At 52.5% G+C, this 26,807-nt stretch overlaps 1 protein-coding gene across 1 annotated transcript in view; it reads left to right on the top strand.

Moving 5' to 3' along the window:
- The first annotated feature begins 5,650 nt into the window (after positions 1-5,650).
- The window catches only part of LOC130705866 (heparan sulfate glucosamine 3-O-sulfotransferase 3B1), a 43,042-nt gene continuing 21,885 nt past the window's right edge, over positions 5,651-26,807 (top strand). Inside the window, exon 1 of the mRNA XM_057535567.1 lies at positions 5,651-6,600. Within this exon, the coding sequence (XP_057391550.1) occupies positions 6,047-6,600 (554 nt within the window). The 5' untranslated portion in view covers positions 5,651-6,046. The remainder of the gene's footprint in view (positions 6,601-26,807) is intronic.

Raw genomic sequence — 26,807 nt, 5'->3', positions numbered from 1 at the left:
ATGCAGGGGGCCCAGGTTCCATCCCTGGTCAGGGAACTAGATCCCACATGCATGCCACAACTAAGAGTTCACATGCTGCAACTAAGACCTGACGCAACCAAATAAATGAATAAATGAATAAATAAATATTTTTAGAAAAGAATAACTGGCATTATAAAGAGGAAATAAGAGGTGAGAAAGTAGAACCTGCACGTGTGTTTGGCTCTGAAAAGGAGCAAAAAACAAACAAACAAATATATATATACACTGTGTATGTGTGTGTATATATATATATATATATATATATATAGGAGTATGTTTGGATACTGATTTGAACCATACCATAGAGAGGGAGGGACACAGGTCAGGTCGGGTTCCTGGGCGATGCCCTTGGGACCAACACCTGTAGAAGGAAGAGGAGGGGGAAGGCTTGGGCAGGGGGCGATCCCAGCTGTGACACGGGCCCCACGTCCTCTGCCAACTGGGCAGGAAGCCCTCAGAGATGCCGGGAGCCTGCTGGGACGACCAGGCCTTTTCTCCCTGCTCCGTCATTGGATGGGGCCCTCCTGGGAAGGGGCGTGGCTTCCGGCCCTCAGTCTGGAGGTGCTGACAGCCGGAGGCCGTGTGCTGACAGCACGCCCGCAGCTGGGGCAACGCGTCCTTCGCTAACGGGGTCTGGCTGGCAAATCCGTGTCCACACAGCAGAGACTGGTGTCAGGGACAAGGAGATGGGAGGGGAGAAGGGCTGAGGTCCAGAGCAGTACTGGGGGTCACTGTGTGTCAGGCTGGCCCGCAGCTTCTTCCACCGCAACAAGAGGGAAGAAGGAGGGGTAGGAAGGAGTTGGGTGAGTGCTAATGTGCGTGGATGTCTGGTGGTAGGAAGGTGTAGACAATCCCCGTCAGCATCTACGTTCTCAAAGAGGCTTTGAGAAACGCTGGAGGGATCAAAGGTAAGAAACGCTGTCTCAGGAGCTGGGTAAGTGGGCCTCCTGGGGACATTTAGGAGAGTTGCGCCCTTATGTGCCCGTGGAAGGCTGTGGTGGGGAAGTTGAAACAGGACCAATGATCCCTAAGGCACGATCTCTTCCCGCAACTCAGCAGCTCAGGCCCAGAAGGGTGAAGGCAGGATTGGCCTTGTATTTCCACAGCCAGGAGAGCTTAAGGGAGGAAGATGGGGCTGAAGGCTTCTGTAGGAGAGGAGCTCAGGCTCAGAAGAGGTGTGGAACTTATTCAAAGTCACACAGCCGGTAACTGGTTGGGAACCAGATGAGAGAAAGTAATGCAGCCCTGGCGTACCAAAGTCAGGGTCCTGGCAGGAAAGACGTGGCACACTCCCGCTGGGTAATGTGGCAACTACTTAAAAGATGCTGGAGGGGAGAACACAGGGAGGGCACGTGCCTTGGCGCTGGAAAGGGGAGGTGTCGTCACCACCCTAGGCCTGCAGAGGCCAGGCGGACAGCCATTCCAGAACCTGGTGACAGCAAGGCTGTGTGGGAGGACTTCCCAACAGGAGCTGTGTCTTGCAGGACATGGAAGCCACCAGCCTTTGATGACCCAGCGGAGAGGGAGCCTGGGGCATAAATACCTGTTCTGCAGTCTCCCCACCACGCCCTGCCCCTTGGCCGAGGGCAAGGGAAGCTGTGGGCCCAGAGCAGGGGGCCACGAGGGCCAGGGAGCCGGAATCAGCACACGACCTTGACTCCTCTGGACACCAGCCACCAAAGCAATCGGGGCACCAAACGTCTTTTATCCATAAGAGAAGGGCCACCATCCCTCTTCTGTGGTGTGCCGAGGGCTCCTCTTAGACGGCTGCGCTCCTGCGACGTCGCGGGACGATGGGTCCAACTAAGCCCGGTGGGCACACGGTCCCCGAGGTGCAGCTGGAGCGCAGCCTGGGAAAGGGTTTCCTCTCGGCGGCGCCCTCAGGCCACGCGGTGTCAGATCCCGCGTCTGCCTGGCCAGCCGCAGGCCGGCAGCTCCCCGCAAGGAGAGGGCGGGTCTGGGGCGCGCTGGGGACAGGTTCCTTCCTCTGGGTGCTGGGGCGCCGCGACCCTCTCCCCACCGCCGCAGCCGTCGGAGCGACCCCTGCGGGCGGGCATCTGGGCGCAGTGGGGCACAGGGCGGAGCGAGCCTGCAGTCGCCAACCCGGGGCCCGCCTCGCTGCGGGGTCGGGGGGGACACGGGTTTCGGTGACGGGAACCGGGCTCCGGGCCATCAGCTCAGGCAGGCCAGAAAGTGCGACCCTTGCGGCGAGAAGCTGGGGGGCCCGGCCCCCGGGGGAGCTGGAGGGTCGGTGGGCGGAGTGGCGGGGGCTCGAGCCCAGAACCAGAGAACCTTCAGGCGGAAGAGATCGCGGGCGTCTTTTGGCTCAAGTAGCCTATTCCACAGGCGGGGAATTTTAGGGCCAGAGAGTGACCCGACGGGGGTCGTGGGCAGCAGGACCTGGGGGAAGAGGGACAGGCGGTGGCCCCTGGGGCGGCCTGTGCGTTTCTGAGGGAGAGGGGCTGCCTGCCACGCTAGCCCGACCGAGGCCCGAGGCGAGCACCCCATAGGTAAGCGCAACAAGCCAACCGAAAGAAACCGTAAACCCTACAGCTGTGCTCAAACTCAATTCGCTCCTTTGCGGGTTTCCCGAGGGCAAAACTTCTGAATAAGTTTATCCAAGGGAACCCTTTCTCCGGGTCTGGGTGGCCGCGTTTTGCTGACGGCCAGGCGCGGGCGTGGGGCGCCCCTGACTGCTGAGCCATGATTGCGGGCAGAGGCTCCAACTGGGTTCACGGTCAGCCTCGCCACCAGCTCCGCACAGGCTGGCCTCGGGTTGCGCCTCCGCAGAACCTGCAGCGGCCCCCACGCCTGGAGATTTCGGGCCGCGTCTCTGGAGAGCGCAGCGAGCGGTCCAGCCGAGTGGGCGGAAGGGTCAGAGCGCGGGGTCACGGTGCAGGTCCGCTCCGCCCCGCCCCGGCCCACGTAACGGTCCGCCGGGCGCTGCTCAGGCCCGATCACCGTGCGCATCAGGCCGCTGAGCCCAGCTCTGCGCGCTGCCGATTGCTCGGCGGTCGGGGCCGAACGCGCTCGGGTGGCCTCGGCGGCGACTTGGCCCGGGGGGCGCTGGGCTTCGCGGAACTCTCCGGGCAATTTCCGATGCCCATGTCTTTGCTTCCTCTCTCTCCTTCCTTTCACCCCCGGAAAAAAGAAGTCCTAAATATAGGCGGCGGACTCGCTCACTCTTTTTTCTTTTACACTGGACTTTGCTAACCCGCAGGACAGGGACCATTTTTGTTAGGATTATCAAAAAAACAAAAAAAAAAATTTTTTTTAAAGATTTTATTTATTTATTTATTGATTGATTAATTGATTGATTGATTGATTGCTATGTTGGGTCTTCGTTTCTGTGCTAGGGCTCTCTCCAGTTGTGGCAAGCGGGGGCCACTCCTCATCACGGTGCGCGGGCCTCTCACTACCGCGGCCCCTCCCGCTGCGGAGCACAGGCTCCAGACGCGCATGCTCAGCAATTGTGGCTCACGGGCCCAGCCGCTCCGCGGCATGTGGGATCCTCCCAGACCAGGGCTCGAACCCGTGTCCCCTGCACCAGCAGGCAGACTCTCAACCACTGCGCCACCAGGGAAGCCCCCCCCAAAAAAATTTTAAACCATGGCATTCACACCCAACCAGGCCTGAAGTTAACCATGTGGGAGCTACATTCGCCTGAACACGCACAAATCATAAACCACTATTCCCCTCCCCCCAAACCCACAGAAGTCCACAAACTCTAAGCCGCCTCCGGATAGGAGGGACTTCATTTCCCCCCGAAATAATGTGAATTTGAAGAAACCCTTCGGAGGCACTAACATTTTCCCTGTCGCCTAAAAAAAAAAAAAAAAAAGTCGGGCTAAGCTAACGCTCAGAAATATATTCTCATGTTTTAGAAGTTTAAAATAAACTTATAATAACTTAATGTAATTTAAAAACTACAGGTAGATAAATCACTTCCGAAGAAGGAGAGGGGAAAAGAGGACTGGAAAGAAAATTTCCCTGCGAGTATAAAAGGAGGAGGAAATCCTCTTCCTAAATTATTTTCCCCTCAGCCATTCTATAAGAAGATGTCTTGGCCTTGAGAGTTACCAGGAGGTCGCGCGGAGCACAGCTGGGCGCGGGGGCCCGGTGCGGGGCCGCAGGGTCACCCGAACCCTCCCGGGTCGCCGCCCCCTCTCTCGATCACAGACCCTCACGGCCTACGGGCTTCCTCGGTGTGCTCCCGACGGAGGGGAACCGGGCCCGGGGCGGGACTGCGGGACTCGGGACACTACCTCGAGAGGGGACAGCGCAGCAGGGGGCCCGGGGCTTGGTGGTTCCGCCGCCCGCGCGGACCGGGAAAGTAGCGGGGGCAGCGCTCAGCCGGGTGCCGCGCGGGGGTTGGGATCGGAAGGAACGTTCTGTCCCGGAACCGCCCGGGGCCAGGCGTGGGAGGCCCGCTGGCCCCTCCGGGTCGCCGGCATCCAGAACTTCCTGAGTGCCACCGGGGTGACTGGAGCACCCGAGCTTCCAACCGGAACGCGGGGCAAGAATGCAGCAGAGCGCGGTCCCCGCCCCGCCCGGGAGGGTCACTTTGCGGAGGAAAACCCGGGAGAGAGGCTTGGAGTGGACTTGAAGTGCAACTCAGGGATCGATTTGCTCCGAGTTGACGTTTGACTTAGAAACAAACATCGGTGGTAAAAAAAACCAACACCTAATAATTCGTGTAAACAGGTCAGCAAACCGAACCGTCTCCTAAATGAGGGCGAATGTTGGCTTTGATATTTATTCATGGGAAGGGAGAACACTTTCTTCACCTAACGTCCTCAACAGCCTCATGTCCGGACAAAACTTTCTACACGTGACTTTCACACTCACTTTTCGACCAGGAAAATTTCCCCCAGCCTTTAACTCTCTGTTAATTTCTCCCTTCTTTCTCCCGACTTTTCTTTCCTCGGCACTTTGGGAAGCGAGGGAAGAATTTTTCCTGAGGATGGTTTACACCGACCCCAGTTAACCGGCAGCTGGAGAGAGATCAACTCCTGGCAAAGAATAAGAAGCAAAGACTTAAAAAAAAAAAAAAAAAAAAAGTTTGACAGCGATTTCCACTTAAACTTCCTAAACCGGTGCCAGTCCCGGAAGGGTCCCCCCTCCGAATCCCGGCGTGGGGTGGGCGGGCATCTCCGGCCTGACTCTCGCTCCTCCCCTCCCCTCCCTATTTCTAACACACGCACACACCACGATTCCGCCCGCGAAACATCTGGATGGGGACTTGCGTCCCCGCACATGGACAACTGCTGGCTCCTGGGGAGCAAGTGCGGAAGTGCGCGCGGAAGCCGGGGCGCAGCGCTAGGTCTCTCCAGCGTCCTTCCTTCCAGCTGCTCCTGTCACCAGCCCCTGGCTCCGCCCCTCGGAGCCCGCCCCTTGTCTCTCAGCCAATAGCAACCCCCGACTCCTCTCCACCGCCCCAAACCCTTTCCACACCCCCACGTTCCGTGAGCCGGTTGGCTGTCGAACCCTCAGCGGAGCGGCTGGATTTGCATGGTGCTCCGTGTTTCTGGTAGGTGGAGCGACCCGTCACTCCCGGTGGCGGGGCCCGCCCACTCTGCCTGGGTCCCCGGCTCTCTTCCTGCGCAGTTCTACTTTGCAGCCTCCGCGGGGAAGCGCCGGGGCTGCAGTCAGGGCTCGGTTCGCAAGACCGCGGGGAGGCAGCCCCGGCGAGCGGCCGTGCAGCGCGCACCGTTTGGAGGGGCCCGGGCGCGGGAGTGCGGCGCTCTGCTGGCCCCGAGCGCGGCGTCGCAGCCCCCGACCAGCAGTTGCCGCCACCCGACTTTCGCTCCAGTTGCGGCTCCTCCGGGCAGCATGTCAAAAGCCGCCGCCGCTACAGCTGCCGCCGCCACCTGGGGAAGAGCAGCAGCAGCAGCGGCGGCCGCGGGCGCGCGGGGGCAATAAGCCGAACCACTCGGCGTCCAGGGAACTCTCTCCGCGCTCACGGCTCCGGCGGGACCCGCGCCATGTGCTGAGCCATGCCCCTCGCCGCGCCCGCGGGCAGCGCATGGGGCAGCGCCTGAGCGGCAGCCGATCCTGCCTCGATGTCCCCGGCCGGCTTCTGCCGCAGCCGCCGCCGCCCCCGCCACCGGTGAGAAGGAAGCTCGCGCTGCTCTTCGCCATGCTCTGCATCTGGCTCTACATGTTCCTGTACTCGTGCGCCGGCTCGTGCGCCGCCGCGCCCGGGCTGCTGCTGCTGGGCTCGGGGTCCCGCGCCGCCCACGCCCCGCCGGCCCTGGCCTCAGGTCGCGACGGACCTCCCTCGAGGCTGCCGTTCCCGGCGGCGCCAGCCACCCAGTTGGCTCCTGGCGGGGAGACGGCCGAGGGCGCCGCGAGCCAGGAAGAGCAGAGTCCCGAGGCGCCGGACTCCCCCAGCCCCATCTCTAGCTTCTTCAGCGGGTCCGGCAGCAAGCAGCTGCCGCAGGCCATCATCATCGGCGTGAAGAAGGGCGGCACGCGGGCGCTGCTCGAGTTCCTGCGCGTGCACCCCGACGTGCGCGCCGTGGGCGCCGAGCCCCACTTCTTCGACCGCAGCTACGACAAGGGCCTCGCCTGGTACCGGTGAGTTTCCCCGGCAGGGCCAGGGCTGGGGCCTGGGGCGCCAGCCGCGATCCCGACGGGGAGAGGAGGGAGACGTGGCATGTGTTGGTGGAAGTGACAAGGGTACAGCTTCGGACCACCGGGGTCCGGGAGGGGCCGAGCAACGACCGCGCGGTGCTGGCCCGCAGCGCGGTACGTACGGGGTGCGCCGGGCTCCGCTCTCGCCACAGTCCGGAGAAACTTCTCGAGGAGCTCTGGGGGCTCAGCGGCCCACGGTGCCCTAAGATTAATCGGGCGATCTCTCTTAAAAGAAGGAGGGCAGTGACTGCGACGGTGCTCAGGGGAGCGCGCGACCCTCTAACTGTGGCCGCGGCCCAGACGAATCCAGCCAGCGTCGCTCGCATTTTATTTTTCTTCTCGGATCCGGGACGGTCTGCGCCCCGCCGGTCGCCGTCTCCGCCCCAGACCAACTTCTAGAGCAGCTTCTGCTGCCCAGATGGGGATGGGGTGAGAGCAACGCCGGCCTGGGGGGGCCGCGGGGAGTCTGTTCACTTTCCGAAGGGGGTCAGACCGGCTCGCGGCCGGGCAGCCTGGGCTCCGGAGGGTGAGCCGGCGGGCGCGCGGCGCGTGGAGCGGTGCTGGTCCCTGTCGGGCAAAGGCGCGCACTGCAGCCGGCGGGAGGCGCGCGGCTTTGAAGGCTTAGCGGCGCCCGGGACTCGGCCCTCCCGTTTCCGCCTCCCGGGCCGGGGTGCTGAGAGAGCCAGGGCAGGGAGGCGTGTCTCCGCGGGCCCTTGACACTTTGGGGTGCAAAGAATATTCGGGGCCCGTTGATAGAGAAATGCGGGTTGCCCAGAGGTCGGGGCTTCTGTAAAGTCGGTTCTCCGGTCGGATTGTGGGTTCGGTTCCAAAGGGACAGGGGCCCCTCGGGGTCATAATCACGACCCCTGCTCAAGGCTTCTCGCAGTCTTTGGGGTGAGCCGTTGGGTCGCTCGAGTTTCCGGTGAGGCGCGGGTGGGCCCGCGGTCCAGACTCGGGCCTTGGGAAATCTCGTCGCCAACCAGGGGCCCGGCCACCGGTCCCCACCCCTTCTCCGCGGTCACCATCTCCGAGCCCCGCAAACATGACTTCCTCGAGCCCCCGGCACCCCTCCAGGCCCAGCTAGCCTCCAAGAGGGTGGAGACTTCGGAAAACAAAAGGGGAGAGTCGAACCAAACCCCATTCCCTCCCCGCAGCCCCTCTTCGGGGACCGGGAGAGCTTGGAGGATAAAAGGGGGCTGACCGAGCGGATTAAAACCGCTCTCTTCCCAGCCTCGCCCTCCCCCTCCCTTTTGTCCTAATGTTTTTATTATTGTCAGGAGTTGCCCAAGTCTCGAGGTTTAGCCAGCCGTGACAGTCACCCTTCCCACTGTCCCCGGGCCCTCGACACCGGTTGTTGCGAATGGGGGCTCTGGAGCCCGAGCCTGGGTCCACGTCCCGGCCCTGGCAGCTGGCTTGTCGCGCGGGCCTCACTGCTCTCACCTGTGCAATGGGCGGCCCGGTTCTCCGACGCGCGGGTCAGGTGCCTGGCTGGCAGATGGGGGCCTCTCTAATTGCCAGCTATTGTCATCGATCGTATTGTTGTCATTATTTCTGCCACCACCGCTCCTCCTCCTCGGAGGGCGATGCCGGGGGCCGGGACGTCAGGCTGTAACTAGCGCCCGTCCAGGTAGAACCCACCGGAGGCCTGAGGCAGCCGGGGATTTTCTGAGATCAGACGTAGTGGGGGCCGGGCTGGGAGGAACTGGCAGGAAAAGAACTGAATCCTTAATGTCGGGCGGTTCTAGAAGCACCTGGGTTGGGCAGTGGAAGTCACCACAGGCAGATTCGCGCAGTCTCTTAGGTGGCCGCCCTCCACCTGCCACGTTCCTTTTGATTGACTCAATAACGCAGAATAAAGAACGAAGTCGCCCTGGAAAGTCTGGCCGCGCGCCTGCAGCGGGGCGCGCAGCCCGGGAGCTTCGGGCGGGCGGGACCGGCACCCGGGGCCGCTCGCATCGCGGCCCGCGGGGCGGCTGGGCTTGGGGGGCGCTGGGGCTTGGCCGGGCTGCGGGGAGCGGGAAGTGCATCCTCCTCCGGAGCCACCTCCCTACCCTGATGATCCGGACTGTCTGGGCCCGGAGGCCCAGGGCCCGCGGCGGTGACCCCGTGGAGCGCGCGGCTGGAGGAGCGAACTGCAAACGCAGCGGCTCGCCCCCGAAGCTGCGGTCCCGGGCTGCTCCAGCCGCGCCGGGCGTGGCCGCAGGGTTAGTGGGCTTTTGTTTTTGTTTTTGTTTTTGTTTTAAGGAAAAAAGAATAAAAGAATCTTTTCAATGCCATCTGCTTAATTACAACTTTTAAATTAATTTAGAATATTCTGGATGTCTGGGCAAATGTGTGGACTTAATTATTTTGAAGGCGGCCGTTTTAACTTGAAAAACAGACACACCGGAGAAGAAGCCTGACCCAGAAGGCTTTTCCTAAAATCCGGTGTCCAGGGAACACCCTTCGCCCTCCTCCCCCCTCTCCCCAGAGTTCTGTCCGCTGGGCCCAGCCCAGCTGCTCGCCAGAGGTGCACTGCTCGGCTTCATCTGTGCAATCAGGCAGCAGATTGGAGAAGAGTATAAATAGTAATTAGCCAGAGTTGCAGTTCAGAAACAAGTAGTTAAAGCAAATCCTCAAAGCTAGAAAATAGGAGACAGGAGAGACATCTTGAAGGCGTTAAACAACTTCGGGCACGGATGGTTGAATCCGAGGGTCAGCGTCGTCGTCGGTTGGAGAATGAGATCTTGCCTATGTCTGAACGAGTGGTTAGTAAGTTTCATCGACTGATACACAGCCCGGCTCCGGGCCTAACCAGTAACCCAGGGCCTGGGCGGATTTGCTTGAAGTCTCCCAAGTTGATTGTAGTTCCTTCCACGTGGCAGAACTAGACCCCATCAGCCCTAACGGGAGGGATCGCGGTGGGATGGAGCCCATCGTGGTGGCCACGCGGAGCTGACCCGCCACTGGCCAGAGGGTGGGCGGTTTGCCGCTGCCTTCCCCCGCTGCAAAAATCAGACGGTCCATCTGCCCTGGATCCCGAGTTTGTTTTAGCCTGGGATGAAAACTCTTCGGGGTTTACTTTTCCAGTTCATCACCCAGCTCACTCTTGAATCAGGCCTCCCAAACTGAGCAGGTACTTATGAGGACCCCACGGAGTGGCTTATGAGCACTTCCGTTTAAACGGGCCCTTACCTTCTGTGGCAGGGGGTGATGGTGTCTGAGAAACAGACGCCAGTGGTTCAGGAGAACCTCACACATAGCAAGATGGAGAAACACCCACCCGGTACACTTAGGCTTTCAACTTTGATTTAAACTCTGAATGGTCTAAAATTAAGTATATACATTCTTTAATAAGTTTCTCTTTTTGATTTGGCTTAAGTTTGGTAGATTTTCACAAATTTAATGAGCTCAGTTTGAGATTTAAGTTAGCCAAATATTGTGTAATTACTATTTTTTTATATAGAAATATTCCTTAGACTTTACAGTGGCAGAAACTCCTTCCCCACCTTGACTGTCCTTTCCATTTTTGGTTGTACAAACTAAGCTGACACTTTCATGCTGTGGCCACGTGAAAAAAAAAAGTGCTGTGTGTGTGTGAGTGTGAGTGTGGTTTAATAATCTTGGTAGCTAACACTTACTGAATGTTTTCCCTATGTGCCAGGCACTGTTTCAAGTTTTACAGGATTAGCAGATTTAATCCTCATTACCATCCTGTGAAGTAGGTACTTTTACAGATGAAGAAGCACAGGCCCAGAGAGGTTAAGCAACTGGCCCAGGATCTCACAGCTAGAAAGTGGCAAAGCTGATACACCAACCCAGGCAGTCCTGCTCCAGAGGTCACTCTGGGCCCTTCTCCCTTGCTTAAATGACGGAACATGATGTTGGTCATATATGATGAATTCAAAACTGAGCTGTTGGGGGTTTTTCTGTGTTTTTGTTTTTTGGGGTTTTTTTTTGAGTTTTCTATTACACCTCCAGTGACCTCAGTGAAGGTTGCTCACTTTGTCATTTACTTTAAAAGAAGACCAGCTCCAGAACAGGATAGTGAGGGCATCCAAAGTTAGTTTATAACCAGAGTGAGGATAATTACATCACCATGGCAGTTTCCTTTCTCTGCCTGCACAGGACAGTGAGAATCAATGGAGTCATTAAAATGACAAAAATATCCTCAAGTATAAAGGCTGAGAAAACATGGCAAGGGTCCCCACGGAGAGTAAATTTATTCTCTTCTATTTGTCCTTTTTAAGGCTGGGAGACATGGGAGAATACAGGGTTAAATGAGATGTTCCAAAAGCTCTTGGAATGAATTTATTCATTTAAAAAAGTACAGTGCTTCAAATCAAGACTGAAAACTTGTATTTATTAACCAGAAGACAATTACAAAAATTACAACTAACACTTGGATAGAGCTCTTTAGAATTAGAATCTAAAACCCAGGAACTTCTGAAATCTCTGTCTCAAAAGAGAACTTTCCCTACATTTTAAATTTAACAAATGCTGAGAAAACTAATTTCTCCCCTCTTTTCCTACTTTATTTCTAAAAACTTGGTGGCAAAGACTGTTTCAGTCTTCCCTAAGGGAAATTTAAGATAAGATCTGATTGGGGATAATCCTTTTTGAAGTAATTGCATTTTTTCAGTCCAGGAGTTTAAATCAAGTATGCAGCTCACTTCAGGCTGCTGGGTGAAGATCAAAAATCTACATTTATATGCAACAATTTGAAATACAAACCATCATGTTACAAAGCTGTCAAGATTTATTAGCAAGACAGTGTAGCATGTGTTGGACTCTGTTTTCAATTAGGCACCTAAATTAGACCATAAAATGGTTGATTAATCTTTTACAAGTTGAGGGGAAAATGCAACATAAATTAACCTAATCATAAGTGTTTTCCCAGATGCTCTGAGTTAATAAAATAGTCAATATTAAATAGCAATCTATTTGTTTTAGGTGAATAAATGCTGAAGTGCATGAATTAAATTACACTTATCTTCCAGATGATATGCTATTATTGAACAGGTCTCTAAAAATCAGGTTGCAGCCCATGTCTTAAAAAATATATATCAAAATAGAATACTGCAATTTGACTAAGCTACTAAACTAGATTTTGCTTTTTTAATGGAGCCTGATTATTGAAAATTTACAATTTAATATAGACTAATATTTATAAAGGATATTTTTCCCAGCTAAAGTTGTATTACTTGCCATTTTAAAGTGAGCTGTCACAGCTTCTGTTTTTTTCTGGTTTGGTGTGTTTATTTTTTGTCTGAAGAAAAGCATTTAGATAGTTTGAAAAATCAATATGTCACAAAAAACCTCATTTCAAATATCTATGCTGATGTACCTTTTTGTTGAAAACATTGTAGAACATAAGGTTTTCTGATTATATAAGATAAGCCTTTGAATCACTAAAATTATTTAGAATTAAAAGCACACCAGGAATTAAAAAAAAAAAAAAAAAGATTCACCAGTCGGTTAGTGTTATGAATCAGGGAAGTGGCATTTATTTAAAGCTTCAGGACTGAAATACGTGACCAAGGCTTCCTGCTCACCGCTTTCTATGTCAGTAGTTTTTCAATACTTTATGCTCTCAATTCTGTGAACATGGAAATTAAGTTGATTGACAGAAACACAAAAAGTCCACTCTAAAAGGCACAGCATAATGAGCACTTCCTTTGCTGTGAATAGACTTAGTTTCCAGATAGGGTGCTACCTCTCTCTTTTAACAGTCAGTGATTTCAGACAGTAAGGGAAATTTCAGTGCTAGGCTGTCGAGATAGTCAGGAATCCCAGCAAAATGAATTCCCCAAGTATGTGCCGTATTTTCAAGGGTAATGAGTACAATATGCTACCTACCTCAAATGAAAATATTTACCATGACCGAAAAGAAATAAGATACTGATATCTTTTAAAACTATTCGGGAGTAGAGCATGAAACATTAAAAAAATATATATTTAAAAGATTACCTTGTTAGAGCTCTCCTATTCCTCTCAAACTATACCAAAATAAAACTAACATCAAATAAAACTGGTATTAGCATATGTTCCTTTCTCTTTCTGATTTTAGATTTGGGGAAAAGTTTAGGATGTGAGGAGCAATTACTAGCCTACTAATGTGATAATAAATAATTTTCATTCCAGCCAAGAGACTGTGTGAAAATACTGCTAGTGCTAATAATATCCCCCATTAAGTTTCTCTGTACATAGATAAGAGTGACATTGGTTTCCTTTATATTATATCTGAAATTATTCCTTTAAATACACATTTCTGTGACTTGAAAAATATTAAAAATAGCCTAAGTTACTGGGGCATTAAGAAAATGTGCTTCATTTTGTCATGGATGAAGCATTTTAAAATAGCAAAGTTGGAATGCAGTTTGTTGCCTCCCAAAGAGAGCTGCTTTTAAAAATTAGGAGTCCAGATCTGGGGAGAGGGAGCTGGTATAAAGAGTACTGCCAGCAAGGCATTTATATTTTCTACCTGCATTTTAAAAGTATGTATGTGTGTATACACATACGTATTCACTGTGACTTTAAGTTGATACATTTGTTACAGAACAGATAAACTCTTGGCATAAAATATTTTTGTCCCTAAGTACCTATAGCAAATGTGTTAAAATGAGACTCTGGTTTTGTAAATTGCGTTTCAGCCCAAGCTAGACTGTTTTGTGCCAAGGGGTCACTTTTAAACCCCTCTGACTAGATTGTGAATGATTCCATGTGCGTTCAGCAAGCAACTTGGGGGCACATGATTCAGAATCCCTGTTTTTTCCCCAGATCTTTGCCGCACAATACTTAACAGGGTTACACTTACTTAGAAGCCCACAAAATGCTGAAAGATGGTTCTGGGCAATACGAAGCTTGGGGCAACAAATGGAGAGTGAAAAAAACCCCGCACATACACAGTGGCTTAAGAGAAGTAGAAGAAGCAGATTTTTCACGCACACTCGACTTAATGAATGGGGGCAGGAGGGAGGCACTGGTGACAGAAGTGTCCAACATGGCCCAGCAGGCGCGACGGGCCACGTGTCTGCTCTCTGGCAGCCAGAGGGGCGTCCGCGCGGACCCCCGGCTCTGGAAGGGTGGGCGACGTGCACCCGAGGGCGCGGGACATGCTCCGCGGCGGGCATGCCTCGGGGACCAGTCAGCACGGCCCCTGGGTCGCGTGGGACCCCCGCATCTGGTCCGAGGAGGCAGATGGCGGTGCCGCCTCGTGTCGGGGGCGGGGCCAGCGGCCTGGCTGCCCCTCCGCTCCGCGGGTCGCCAGCCGCGACCACGTGACCAGCCGAGCCCCGCGCTCCCGCCTCACCTGTTGGGCGCAGCTGGGCCGAGCATCCCGCGCTCGCAGAGGGTGATGCCGGCGGGCCCGGCTCCGCGCTGATTGGCCCTAGCAGCTGTCAGGAGACCAATGGCAGCCCGTCTGCACGATGGCCCCGCCCAGAGGGGCGGGCAGAGGGGCGCGCCCCGCCCGGGCCAGGCCGGGCTTCCCAGCTGCTGCGCATCCTTTCCGGGAGGCGAGCGGATGCTGAGCCGCTCTCCAAGGCCGCCTTATCTGCTGATCTCTGTGTCTCTTCTCTGAACGTTTGCCTCTGTTGGGTGGAGCAGTGAGGACGGAGTCAGACTCTCCCGTCCCTGCAACCGTGGCGTCGGATGTGGGTCTGAATGAATGAATTCTTCAGAGCCGGACGTGGAAGCTTTGTCTTTTTAGGGTCTTATTTTGGGCGCGGAAGAGGGTGGGGTCAGTTTTCAACCAGCACGTTTCTTTTCTTTCTCCCCCTCCGCCCCTTAGCCCCCCTCCTCACCTTTTTCTCTTTTGCGGAAAGAAATATATAATCCTCAATTCACCCACTTCTATAAAGGGTACTTAAAATGCGATTTAGCAAATTAAATAGATAACCCAAAATAGGTTAGTTCCCATAATGTGACCCGTTAAGTGACGGGATGAAGAGAAAAAGTGGGAAAGAGTCCGACGGATCGGAGAGGAGGGAAGGGAAAAGCAAATAATTCTCAGCCCCCTTCCGATTCCTGAATCTCCGCTCGACTGAGACCAGGGGCCCGTCCCTCCGCAGCCCGTCCCCGGTGCTCCCCTAGGGTCCTCGAAGACACGCACTCCCGGGGCGCCCGCCCTCCTTCCCTCTGCCCCTACCCAGAGTGGTAACGCATGGCTCCCGCGGCAACCTGGAAGCCGCCTTTCTGCTCCCCCAGCTTGGGGGAGGGGGCACTGACCAGCTGACCCTCCCCTAGTGCTGTCCAGGCAGAATCCCAGCCCGAAAATGCCTCTTCTCGGGGTGGGCTTTACGGGGTGGCGTTGAGAGTTCTGCTGTGGGTTTGGATGAGGCAGCCTTGTCCAACGGAAGTTTTTTCGGAGGTGCAGGAGATGACCTGTCTTAAAAGGGCAGGAAGCTCTCTTAGGATATTGCTTATTGCTGCAGGAGATGTTGAAGAAATGCCGGATTTGGTCCCCATGTTCATTAAAGTAGTCTCCCTGGGGGAGACGACACACCCAGCCAACAATTAGAGAACAGTAACCTCCAGATCACTCCTGGTGCCTGCCCCACCCCCCAGCAGAAAGGCGTCTCCCTCCCCATCCTCACCCCTCTGGCTGGAAACCCGTCCTGGCTCAGCCCAACCGTTCCTCTCACGTGTGCTGATCCTTGGGTCCCTGGTGCCCTCCATCTGACTTCCAGCCTCCAGACACTTAGTATATGTTGGCGCTGCCAGTTAACACAGATACACAAAGAAATAAACATCGTGTCCCACCGAAGAGCTTTTACAGATAGATGCCCAAATGTGTGTGGTAGGGGTGGGAGAGCAAGGTAGGGAGGTCTCATCACTTTGTCATTGATTTGAAATACTTAATGGAGGAAGGGAAAGGTGACCAAAGTCTTTTTCTGTAGTCAAAGTCATTCTTATAAATCGCGTTGACCTTTTTTTTTTTTTTTAACCTATTCCAGCAAGGATTTGTTGAGCACTTAGCTTTTAAAAATATATAAAGTTGGGCTTCCCTGGTGGCGCAGTGGTTAAGAATCCACCTGCCAATGCAGGGGACACGGGTTCGTGCCCCGGTCCGGGAAGATCTCACATGCCGCGGAGCAACTAGGCCCGTGAGCCACAGCTACTGAGCCTGCGTGTCTGGAGCCTGTGCTCCGCAACAAGAGAGGCTGTGATAGTGAGAGGCCCGCGCACTGCGATGAAGAGTGGCCCCCGCTTGCCGCAACTAGAGGAAGCCCTCGCATAGAAACGAAGACCCAACACAGCCAAAATAAATAAATAAATAAATAATAAATTTATTAAAAATATATATATATATAAAGTTTATTTTTTTAGAGCACTTTTAGATTCACAGCAAAATTGAAAAGACAGAGTTCCCATATGTGTCCTGCTTCTCACAGACACAGCTTCCCTGCTCTCAACCTAAAGCCCCAGAGCCGCACATTTGTTACCATTGATGAACCTACACTGCTCACCACTGTCGTCCAAAATCCATAGTTTACATCAGGGTTCACGCCTGATGTTACACATCTTATGGCTTTTGACAAATAAATAATGACACGTATCCATCATTATAGTGTCATACGGAAAGTATCATTGCCCTAAAAATGCCCTGTTTGAGCACTTACTTTTAGCAAGGGCTCTCCCGGGTGGCACTTGAGGTCCCAAGGAGGTTCAAGAGATGTGAACTTGTCCTTGAGGTGCCCCGTTAGTCGGTGAACTAAACTCTACAGGCTCAAAGAGGTCTCAAAGCAAGTTCGGCACTGGCTAAAAATAACCATTAGTCCTGCTGAACCACTAATACATCTAGAAACCATTTTAAGGAGATGAGAGTGCGTGTGATAAAATATTCAATAGTCAAAATTAAGAAATGTGATTTTGTATTTTATTTTCCGGGAACGTTCCAGAGAGAGAGCTAAGGAGAAGAAGGAAGGAGAGGGAATGTCAGTTACTAGGTGATGTAATAGGAAAAAAGATAGCTCCGCCTTAGCAAGTGAGGCCTGTGGTGTGCAGGCCAGTGGCCAGCGTGCATTTCGTCTTAGCAGTGATACTTCCTGTGTGATTTAACGCATTCTGCAGAGGAGGAAAGGGGAGCTCACAGAGATGGCCAGGGTCATACAGCTGTATCTGTAGGTGGCTTAGCCTCCTGAACCCAGTGCCTCCCTGAGGGCCCTTCAAACTCTACAACATGGAGCTTCTCTCCATGGCTGAAATGTGACCTGATGTTCCTTCTGGACCAGTTTAAGCCATGTCTTTTGTTGTTTCTTTCCTCCCCCAAACACAGACTTTTCCATATAAAATATCCCCAAGATTATATTTTTTTCTCTCTTTTTCTGTCCCAACTTACACTCACTCTCTGCCCCGTCTCTGTTGCAAGGATGTCTGCATAGAGGCTGGTAGTTTTCATGCCCGTCACCCCTGCACCGAGCCGGGGCTCTGGCATCATCCCTGGAGCCTTTCCTCCCGTGATGGGATCTGTATATTTGATGCCCCTTTTCTGACCTCAGCTCCCTCCATCTCCTCGTCTGCCAGCCCATCTCTCCTCTCATCTGTCCCTGGAAGCCGCCCTGCCATGAGCAGGACACTCAGATTCTTAGTTCTCAAGATGATACTGAAACCCTCTCCACTCACTTCGTATGGTCTCTTCATCTGCTGTGTCATCTGACACCCTAAACACCCTCTCCCCCCGCTGTGCAGACACCCACTTTGGTAGTGTCCCCAGCAGCTGGCAGGAGAAGGTCTTATCCCAGAGCAGCCCTGGCCCGCTGAGTTCCTACCCTCGCCCAGAACTCGGACCTTACAGCTTGCCAGCCCTGCTGGTCACCAGCCCCGACCCATGCCAGGAGCCCCGTGTGCGCTGGTCCTTATGATGATGTCCTCTAACTTCAGGCATCGGTTAACATGTCTCTCCACACACAGGGAGAAACTCCGGAGAAATCACAGCATCTGTAGGAATTCCACTGGTTCAATCACCTCTCGGTGTGGCCTTAATTTCTACTTTGCCCAAGACTTCCCTCCATCATTTCCAGGAAGTGCTGTATTCTCTCTTTTCTATATTATTTGAAGAAAATACAGACATCATATTATTTTACCTATATATCTGGCCTATATATATATATTTTAGTAAAATTTTATTCACATGCCTATAAAAAAGTGTACCAATCAGAAGTGTGCACCCTGATGAAGTTTCACAGCCCGCATCCCCATGTTACAGGCGTTCCAGAGTCCCCAGAGCCGCTCCTAAGATCCCTTCCAAATACCGTCCCTGTCCCAAGGATAACCACTCTCCTACCTTTTACCACCACAGATTGGTTTGCCTGTTGTTGGACTTAATAAAAATGAAATCCTTGACTGAATATTTGTAGGGTGTTAAAAACATGCAAATTCATTGCCAATATTGACAGATTTGGAGATTTCACATACAAGTGCAGATTTTCTGTTTTTTTTTTTTTAATAATGAAGCTGCTTTTTTTTTTTAATTTAGGGAAGGCTCTTTTATTTATTTATTTTTATATTTATTTTTGGCTGTGTTGGGTCTTCGTTTCTGTGCGAGGGCTTCCTCTAGTTGCGGCAAGCGGGGGCCACTCTTCATCGCGGTGTGCGGGCCTCTTCACTATCGCGGCCTCTCTTGTTGTGGAGCACAGGCTCCAGACGCGCAGGCTCAGTAGTTGTGGCTCATGGGCCTAGTTGCTCCGCGGCACGTGGGATCTTCCCAGACCAGGGCTCGAACCCGTGTCCCCTGCATTAGCAGGCAGATTCTCAACCACTGCGCCACCAGGGAAGCCCTGTTTTTTTTTTTAATTTGTATTTTATATTGGAGTATAGTTGATTAACAATGTTGTGTTAGTTTCAGGCATACAGCAAAGTGATTCAGTTATATACATGTATCTATTCTTTTCAAAATTCTTTTCCCATTTAAGTTATTACAGAGTATTGAGCGGAGTTCCCTGTGCTCTATAGTAGGTCCTTGGATTTTTAATATAGCAGGGTGTACATGTCAATCCCAAACTCCCTAACTATCCCTCCTCCCTGCCACCCACCCGCCACCCTGATTTTCTTTTTTTTTTTTTTAGAAATTCACGTTCATTTATTTATTTATTTATGTATGACTGTGTTGCGTCTTCATTTCTGTGCGAGGGCTTTCTCTAGTTGTGGCAAGTGGGGACCACTCTTCATCGCGGTGCGCGGGCCTCTCACCATCGCGGCCTCTCTTGTTGCGGAGCACAGGCTCCAGACGCGCAGGCTCAGTAATTGTGGCTCACGGGCCCAGTTGCTCCGTGGCATGTGGGATCTTCCCAGACCAGGGCTCGAACCCGTGTCCCCTGCATTGGCAGGCAGATTCTCAACCACTGCGCCACCAGGGAAGCCCTGATTTTCTTTTTTTGATAAGGGATCTGACAGTTCTAGGCCTGCCTTTCTCATGGCAGCAGCTGGCTGGGGCTGGAGAACAGCTGTGTCTGACCGGGGGCATCTTCTCTTCCTTGGACACAGTTTCCACTGTTCCTTACTGTCTCACACTTGGCCTGCTTCACTCATTTGTCACCTGCCTGGTCCAGCTCAATGCCAGACAGTGGGGAGCTACAACCTGTCCCCCCTTCCTTCAGGTATGTGCTGTTTCAGGATTGAATTTCGTCATGGACATTCTCGTCCGATGTTGGCATTAGCCTCTTTTCGACTTGACTGTTTTCATTTTACACCTCTGTAGGGGTCCTGGGAGAGGAAGCACGGAGCTCTGTTGGCTGGGTGCCATTTCGAATCAGAATCACCATCATCAATGATTTTTAATGGATTCTTCTCCTATTTACAATTTTTTTTTAGTTCTTTAACAGACTCTTCTTCCTTGTGGCCTCCTCTTGTCGGCAACCCTTAGGGTCAGCTCCTTGCTACGGACACTCTGTGACCTCGAGCAAGTCACTTTATCTCTTTGGTGTCAACACCCACGCTGATCTATCCCCTGCCCAGTGAGTTCATTGATCAGGGCCTTGGATTTTGTAGCCACGTCAAAGGACTTATAATAGCTTTAAACGCCTACTCTCAGGCCTTATCTTTATCTCCTCGAGGACCCTTGGCAGGTGGTCCACAGATCACACTTTGAGAAGCACTGTCTCAAGTTTCTTCAGTGAAAGAAAGTTCTGAAAGATTAATAGGTGATGTAGAAAAAATGGTTCCATGTTAGCACATTAAAGGCCCTGATAAGTACTGTAACCAAAGAAAAACCCCCAAATCTGTTTAATTGTGTTGAACCTAGCGTTTCCCCCGAGTACAGAATCCTCTTTTCTTTCAGTGCCGACTGATAACCCGAGGAGGGGTGTTTGTCGAATGCTGGTGTGGGGCACGTTATCAGAACAGGTCTCCAAGGTCACTTGCAGTTCAAGAGTTTGACCCCTGACCCTGGGCTCTGTCTCTCCACCTTTACCCCTTGGAACAGGCCGCCCCTTCTTTTTTTTTTTTTTTTTTTTTTGGCCGCTCAGCATGTGGGATCTTAGTTCCCGGACCAGGGATTGAATCCTCACCCCCTGCAGTGGAAGCGCAGAGTCTTAACCACTGGACCGCCAGGGAAGTCCCAGCCGCCCCTTCTTATTGGGAGTTAGATCCCATACTTGTGCCACTGGGACATCATATCAAATGTATTGTGTCTGCACCCCCTTTGCTCCTGGGATGATGGGTGAGAATTTCAAGCTGGGTCTTGCTACGAGCTTCTTTAGCTGGGTTTCCACTGTTGCTCCCTCAGCAGGCTAATTGCCGGTTCAGCTTTCCAAGAAGATTATTATGTCTCTTTTCAAAGGTAAGCACTCGTCTCTGTGCTGTTTGTATGGAGCAGGATGTCTGATGATGCTGGATAAAGGGGCCAAGCTGTTTTGCACCCTGCCTGGTCCAGGGTCGCCCCCGTGGTCTGTACACGTGTTATTATCACACCAGGCTGACTGCTCGCCCTGCACGGAATCCTGAGAAATTACAGCAGGGCTGCGAAGAAACATTGGCAGCCTTGAGCTGCAAACAAAGCCAATCGCTTTTTTTTTTTTTTTTTAAACATGCATTTCCCCCTCTTTGTGTCGGGGCCAAGGGGGGGCACTTGAAAGTGTTCTTTAGTTTTACAGCACCGGAAACGAAGGAAACTTTCAGATTAGGTGTCGCTGGGAAAGGAGATGAGTGGAACCTTTTACAGAGAGAGGTGGGGGATTAGTTTACCTGTTTGTACAAAACTTAAGTTACAGGAGAATCTGGATTTCCCCTCCACGCACTCTGCTTGCTCAAACGATCTTGTTATCTTGTGACACACTTAGCAAGGACCCTTCCTCGTATTTGGCGAAATCCGAACTCCTGTTTGTGTGGCCCCCTCACCTTGCTTCTGGGTCTGGGGGTGTGTCTGGCTAAGGTGTTTCCCACGGTCGGGAGGTGAACAGTTTCACACCAGAGTGGGGTCCTGGATGGTGTACTCTCGACTAGTTTTTCATTCTTATCACACTTCCTCTCCTATAAAGTTACGTATCTTTTACCGGGACACTTAATACCCACCTTCTCTTCCTACGGGGCCTGTGAACATCAGGCAGTAACGACGCGGCCTTCTCGCCAAGTCGTGACCAGAGCGCCTAGATGGCGGTCCTAATGGGATACCGTGGAGTCTACTGTTCCTTCCTCCGTGATTTAATTTCATCCACCAGACAGTCTGGAACAACTGGGATGGGCCAAGCAGTATGAAAGCACTTGGGAGAATCAGATGTTAACCCGTTATCAGACGCCTCAAGGAGCTCACGATCTTGCTCAAGGGGCCATAGTGAGAGATAATATAGAACAAAGTGAGAAATGCCATGGGAGCAGAGAGAAGGGGGCCCAAAGGAGAGGTCACTGTTGAGCTGGGCTTTGACGTATGGATAGGAGTTGGCTGGCTGATTGTCCCAGAAAGCTGATTCAGGGCAGAGCAGCTCTGTGGGAAAGGCCCAAAGCAAGGCCTGGCCAAGTGATGGGGACATGCGGGGGGATGGGGAGAGGGCCCAGGAGGCCAGCTCGGAGGTGGAATGTTATGTTGAGGATGGGTCTTCAGCTCACTGGAAGATTTTTGGGGCAGCAGAGCCTCCCATACTGAAGAAATTCAGATGTGACATGAATTATGCATTTGAATCATATGAATGTATTTTTGAGGAAAAGGAAATGATTCGGTCTTTCCAAGGCAGAGAAAGCAAGAAAATGTATAGGTGGTTTTCTGGGGTGATCAACACCCAGCCCCACTGGATGGTTTCTATGAGGCTCTTGGAATTCCAGGACAAGCATGTGTCCCCATGGTGCTCAGGAGAAGGGACAGGCCACGCCTCCTCACTCGTGACAGAACCCACACCCCCCTCTTCCCTGTTGCCTCTCTGGGTGACTTGAATGACTGTCCCACAGGGCTTTGGGGGAAAGAGAGCCCTTCTTCCCAGGTCCCAACTGGGCTCCAGATGCCGGTAAGGAACAGATGGCCACAGCCTGCAGGCAGGGCCGCCCGCCTCCTCCTCTGGTCCCTAGTTCTGCTGGGGGTCGGGGAGAGCCCTGTCATTCCTCTGGGGGGGACTTCTGAGCGAGCAGAGGAAGCCAGGGGAGAAAGATGCCACGTGGCCCCCACTCCCTGGGGCTGACCCTGGCCGCTGTCTCAGAATCCGGGGCAAGTTGAGAGAAGCACGCTGGGCTCCCGGTCACCAGCATCCCCAGAGCGGTTTAATTCTAGTCCCATCACTCACCGTGGAGGAACTCAGTTAAGCTTGGGAGCCTCCCATGTTAGCTTATAGAAGTGGTGGCATTTACTGATCCATCCCGGCTTAGAACTGCATTTCCCTTAGATCCGGGGGCTACTTCTGTTTAGAAGAAACAGATCCGAGAGGCCGAGGGGTGAGCTCAGGAGAGCCCGGCTAAGGGCTCCCGGTTAGGGGGCTGCCAGTGTGAGCGGGGGTCGGCCCTGTGCACTGGCCCTGTCTCTCCCCATCTGTCCCCTCTGGTGGAATGTTCTGTCACTCACATTTTTAGTATTGTTTTCTTCCAGTCCCAGCTGGAAACAGAAGTATGGAACAGGCTCTTGGCTTTTTTTGTGTTCTGTTAAAGGAGCATTTGCCAGGGAGAAACGTGCGCCAGCTTCTTCGAGACTTAAGCTTGCATTCATTTCGAGGCCTCTGACCAAAGCCACCTCATCTTTCCCCAGATGGTGTCTTTGGGAGATGTTGGTTGGGGGGGATGGGAAGTGCAAGGGCGTGGCCCCTATGGGTGTGCGTCCTCTGTGGTTGCTCAGCCCCCAGCTGTGTTGGGGGACGGGCCCCAGGAGCTGGAGCTGTGGACCCAGCACTAGTGGACCCAGCGGTCTGGGCTGCAGGTAAAGATGCTCCCCACCTGACTGCACCATTCAGGTTCAGCGGTGTGCTTGGGTTAGTCAGTCCCACTTATTTTTATTGCACGTGACCTCCGTAGAGAATTTTCCAGCTGCTGGTTGCTTGTCAGTTACATTCTAATTTAGATTTGATGCTGTTTTGTCTTCATAGTAAAATCCTTTGTCTTTTCTCTACTCAGTGGAGTCTATCAAGAGGACAACCTGGGGGAAACAGACATTATGGACACCCCTGGGGACTGTGTCCATTGGAAACCAGCAGCGAGGACAGAGAATTGGGGACGAATCCAGTTGATTTCACTCAACTCGTGGTGTCCCTGGACTACAATGGCCACTGATGTCAGTTTTGCTTCTTATAGTTACATATTGATTTTGTCAATTAATTGAGCAGCTACTCTGTGCCAGGCTCTGGGGATGCAGAGATTTATTCATTTCACGATTATTATTGAGTGCCTATTTTATGAACACTGATCCTGCCCTCCTGACACTTACATTCTAGTAGGGAGATGGGCAGAAGACTGATACACAAACTAATAAAAATAGAAGGTCTCCTGCAGTGATAAGAACCACGAAGAGAAATAAAACAGAAAAAGGGGATGGAGAGTTGTGGGAGAGAGGATGATGGGAGAAAAGGGCTATTTTAGGCCTTTTTAAAGAGGTGATGTTGGGTAGAGACCGGAAGGAAGAGAAAGGGCATCTGGGGGCCCCGGGGATGGGATCACGTCCCTGTGAGAAGTCACTGTGATCAGAGATCGAAGAAAGAGGGCCAGTTAGGGGCAGAGAAGAAGCTCTCTGTGTTCTTAGTGTGTTCTCAGTGTAAAGGGGTGCCAGTTGGGGGTTCCATAAATGAGGGCGGGGACAGGGCCTGGACTACACCATGGATATTGACTACAGAGCTCGTGAGTGAAGTCGGGGGTTGAGATGGCTAAATACAGTCGTGCGGTGCGTGATATAGGCAAAAAGAGAAGGATGCTCGAGGCAAAGAAATATTGCAGAGGAAGGGGTGATTAAATCTGTCGAAGTGGGGAAGGATCTTTCCTGGAAAGGCTTCAGAGAAGAGGTAACGCAGAGCAAGGTTTTGACGGATGAATAGGAGTTCGTGTACAGACCAAGTGAGGAAGGGGGAGTCTTCTTGGCAGAAGGAACACATGTGAAAAGCCAAGGAGGTTTATGTGAAAAAGTGTCGTGGCCGCAGGGAAAGACCAGCAGGGGAGAAAGGAAGGCGAGTGGGACAGCGTCAGGGGGACTGAGGGCTTTGGTGAGTGAGCCTTTAACATCATGACTTCAAAGGGTAACTAGTACGGTTCATCATGCATCTTTCCTCTCTCTCTCAAGCATCTCAACTTGGAAGCGGGATTTACAAAGTGCCACTGAATAGTGTGAAATAGGAATTGCTTTTGCTGGTGATCAGAGAGTATGCCCCACCCCCCAGAAAAATAGGCAAAGGCTGGGATCCTCTTGGGATGTGCTCGGGGACCCACATCCTCTAAGCTGGGTGCTTTTTGCTTGCCTGGATGGAGCCCGTCATTAGGGTAGAGCCCAATGCCGTGTAATTAGAAATTGCACTTCTCAGCTCGAGGACCTGCCCAGCAACAGCCCCTCGGATGCTGGGTTCCAACAGTCTTAGAAGCTGCTCGGGGCTTGGCTGCCACAGCCAAATGCCAAACCTGGTAATTACAAGGTAGCTTTGCAAGCACACACCTGTTCTGAAGGTGCAGGTAGGGCCTGCTGCCCCCTCACTGGAGCGTATGCCTCTGCACAGACCATCCCCAGGGATGCTGGGTGCACATGTGTGTTTATCCCCTGCCCCCATTCTCTCTCTTCACCCTCCTCCTTCCTTTCTTTCCAATCTGAACATTTCTTACTCTGTCTCTTTCTGAATGCCACATTTCTGACCATTTTGTCTCATGAGGCCACCTCTTCGGCTGTTTTACTAGGAGTGACCCCAGTGAACTGTGCTTTTCTCTGAAAGCCAGAACCAGGAAAGTCTCTCCCCTTTGGCTGTGTTGTGCTTCTTATCGTTCAGAAGAGACACTGCACAGAAGGGCCCAGCTTGGAGGATGGAAGGCTGCTGCTTGGCGGGGTGGGGTTTGGTGGTGGAGTTTTTCCCCAGGATCGCTCATCAGATATTTTCCACTTGACATTCCTGGTTTATAGCCAGGCTAATTTAATTTCCAGCTGACAGGCGACTCCCCGCATGATGGTAATCTCAAATAGTTAATGGGCTAGAACAGGAGGCAGCCTATTGAGTTGATTCTTGGGGGCTCTGCTCGGTGGCTTCCCAAGACTAATTTATCAGCCTGTTTTTCTTGGTTGGAGTGGATTGTTCAGCCTGGCACAGCTTTTGTGTCTCACTGCTTCTCAAGATGGATTGAGTCATGACTTCTGGCCTCTGGACATTTAGAACCAGCTCGCTTTGCCTTCTACACACCTAGTTTGTGTAAAGGGAAGAAGGAGGGCAGAGTGGGTATAGACTCAGGTCAGCTCCTCTGTCCGAGATACCTGAAAACACCTTGTGAGAAATTCTGATTCTTTCCCTGGCCCCAGCAGGGTGGGTAGCAAAGCCTTCTGGGCGAGCCGTATAGAGCCGCCCTGGTCTGTGATGTTGGTCCTAGGATTGGAGGGCGAGTGCTTTTCCTCCTGCAGGACACTGGACTTTGGAGAGATTTCTTTACGAGACAAATACTGTTGAAAAAAACCAGGGCTAAAGCATGCGATACAGAATAGGAAGAGTGACAGAGGAATTAGGGCTGTGCCTGGGGAAGGCTCGTCTGATGATTTTCAGTTTTGTGATCATTTGTTTCGGTTGGGTTGGGTGAAAAATGAACTCCTAAAATAAAGGCAAAAGGGCAGAAGTGCAGGGAACCAGTGAGACATTTAGCTTTCACTTTCTAAATTATTCTCTCTCTCCATATATATATGTTTATATATATATATTTATGTTTATTCCATTATAATTTTTACCCTTATAATTCCCCATTTATTTATTTTTTTATTGCCTGAAAAAGAGGGGAGATGGACGCCTCTTTAGAAAGGGGGTAGGTGATAATAGATGGGTCAGATGGGTCTGGGGAGACGGTTGCTGTATTTGAGCATGTTAATCCTGGAGGTCCTTAGAACTGCTGAGAACCGGGATGAACGTGACATTCGGAGTTGAACCTGCTGAAGCCCGAGTCCCTGCTTTGCCGTGGCTGGATCCTTGGGGCAACTCCATCTAACCTCCCTCAGCCTCACTCTCCTGGCTCTAAAGTGGAGCAAACACCCCTTGGAGAGCCTGGGTCCCCAGTCTTTTCTGGTGGATAAAGTGCCGCGCGCGGGTCTTAGAGTTGACCTCCTAACGGCCAAGGAAGAGAGAGACGCATCTTCTGATCACAAGGAGACCTAGTCATTCTTGCCTGGAGGCAGACTGGCTTTCCTGTTGAGCATCCCAGTGGGCAGTGTCTTTGTGGCTTTACAGGACCACGTGCAGACCACTGTCATGCCAGCTCATCATATCGATGTCACTAAAACACAGAGGCGTATCCCATTTGGAGGTAGTTCAGGCAAAGCACTGGGGGGTGAGCGAAGCTTGGGGGTCCTAACTGTGATGCTGACCTCACAGGTGGATGGAGAACACGTGTCCACCGTGCTGAGTACGCTGACCGCCTAACACACCACCTCGTCCGAGCTTCTGATGGTCGCGCAGCTGGCTGGCGGCTGGCGCATTGCTGGTGAGCCATCTCGGGGCTCTCTACCTGGGCCCGTGGACGGCCCCCGCGGGTCTGTAATCCCCCTGAACCTGGGTGCTGAGGCTCATATGCATGTCGCACACGTGCACTGTAGCACCCAG

Source organism: Balaenoptera acutorostrata, chromosome 20, assembly GCF_949987535.1.
Source record: "Balaenoptera acutorostrata chromosome 20, mBalAcu1.1, whole genome shotgun sequence".
NCBI classification, from domain to species: domain Eukaryota; kingdom Metazoa; phylum Chordata; class Mammalia; order Artiodactyla; family Balaenopteridae; genus Balaenoptera; species Balaenoptera acutorostrata.
This window is presented reverse-complemented; position numbering and strand designations above follow the sequence as displayed.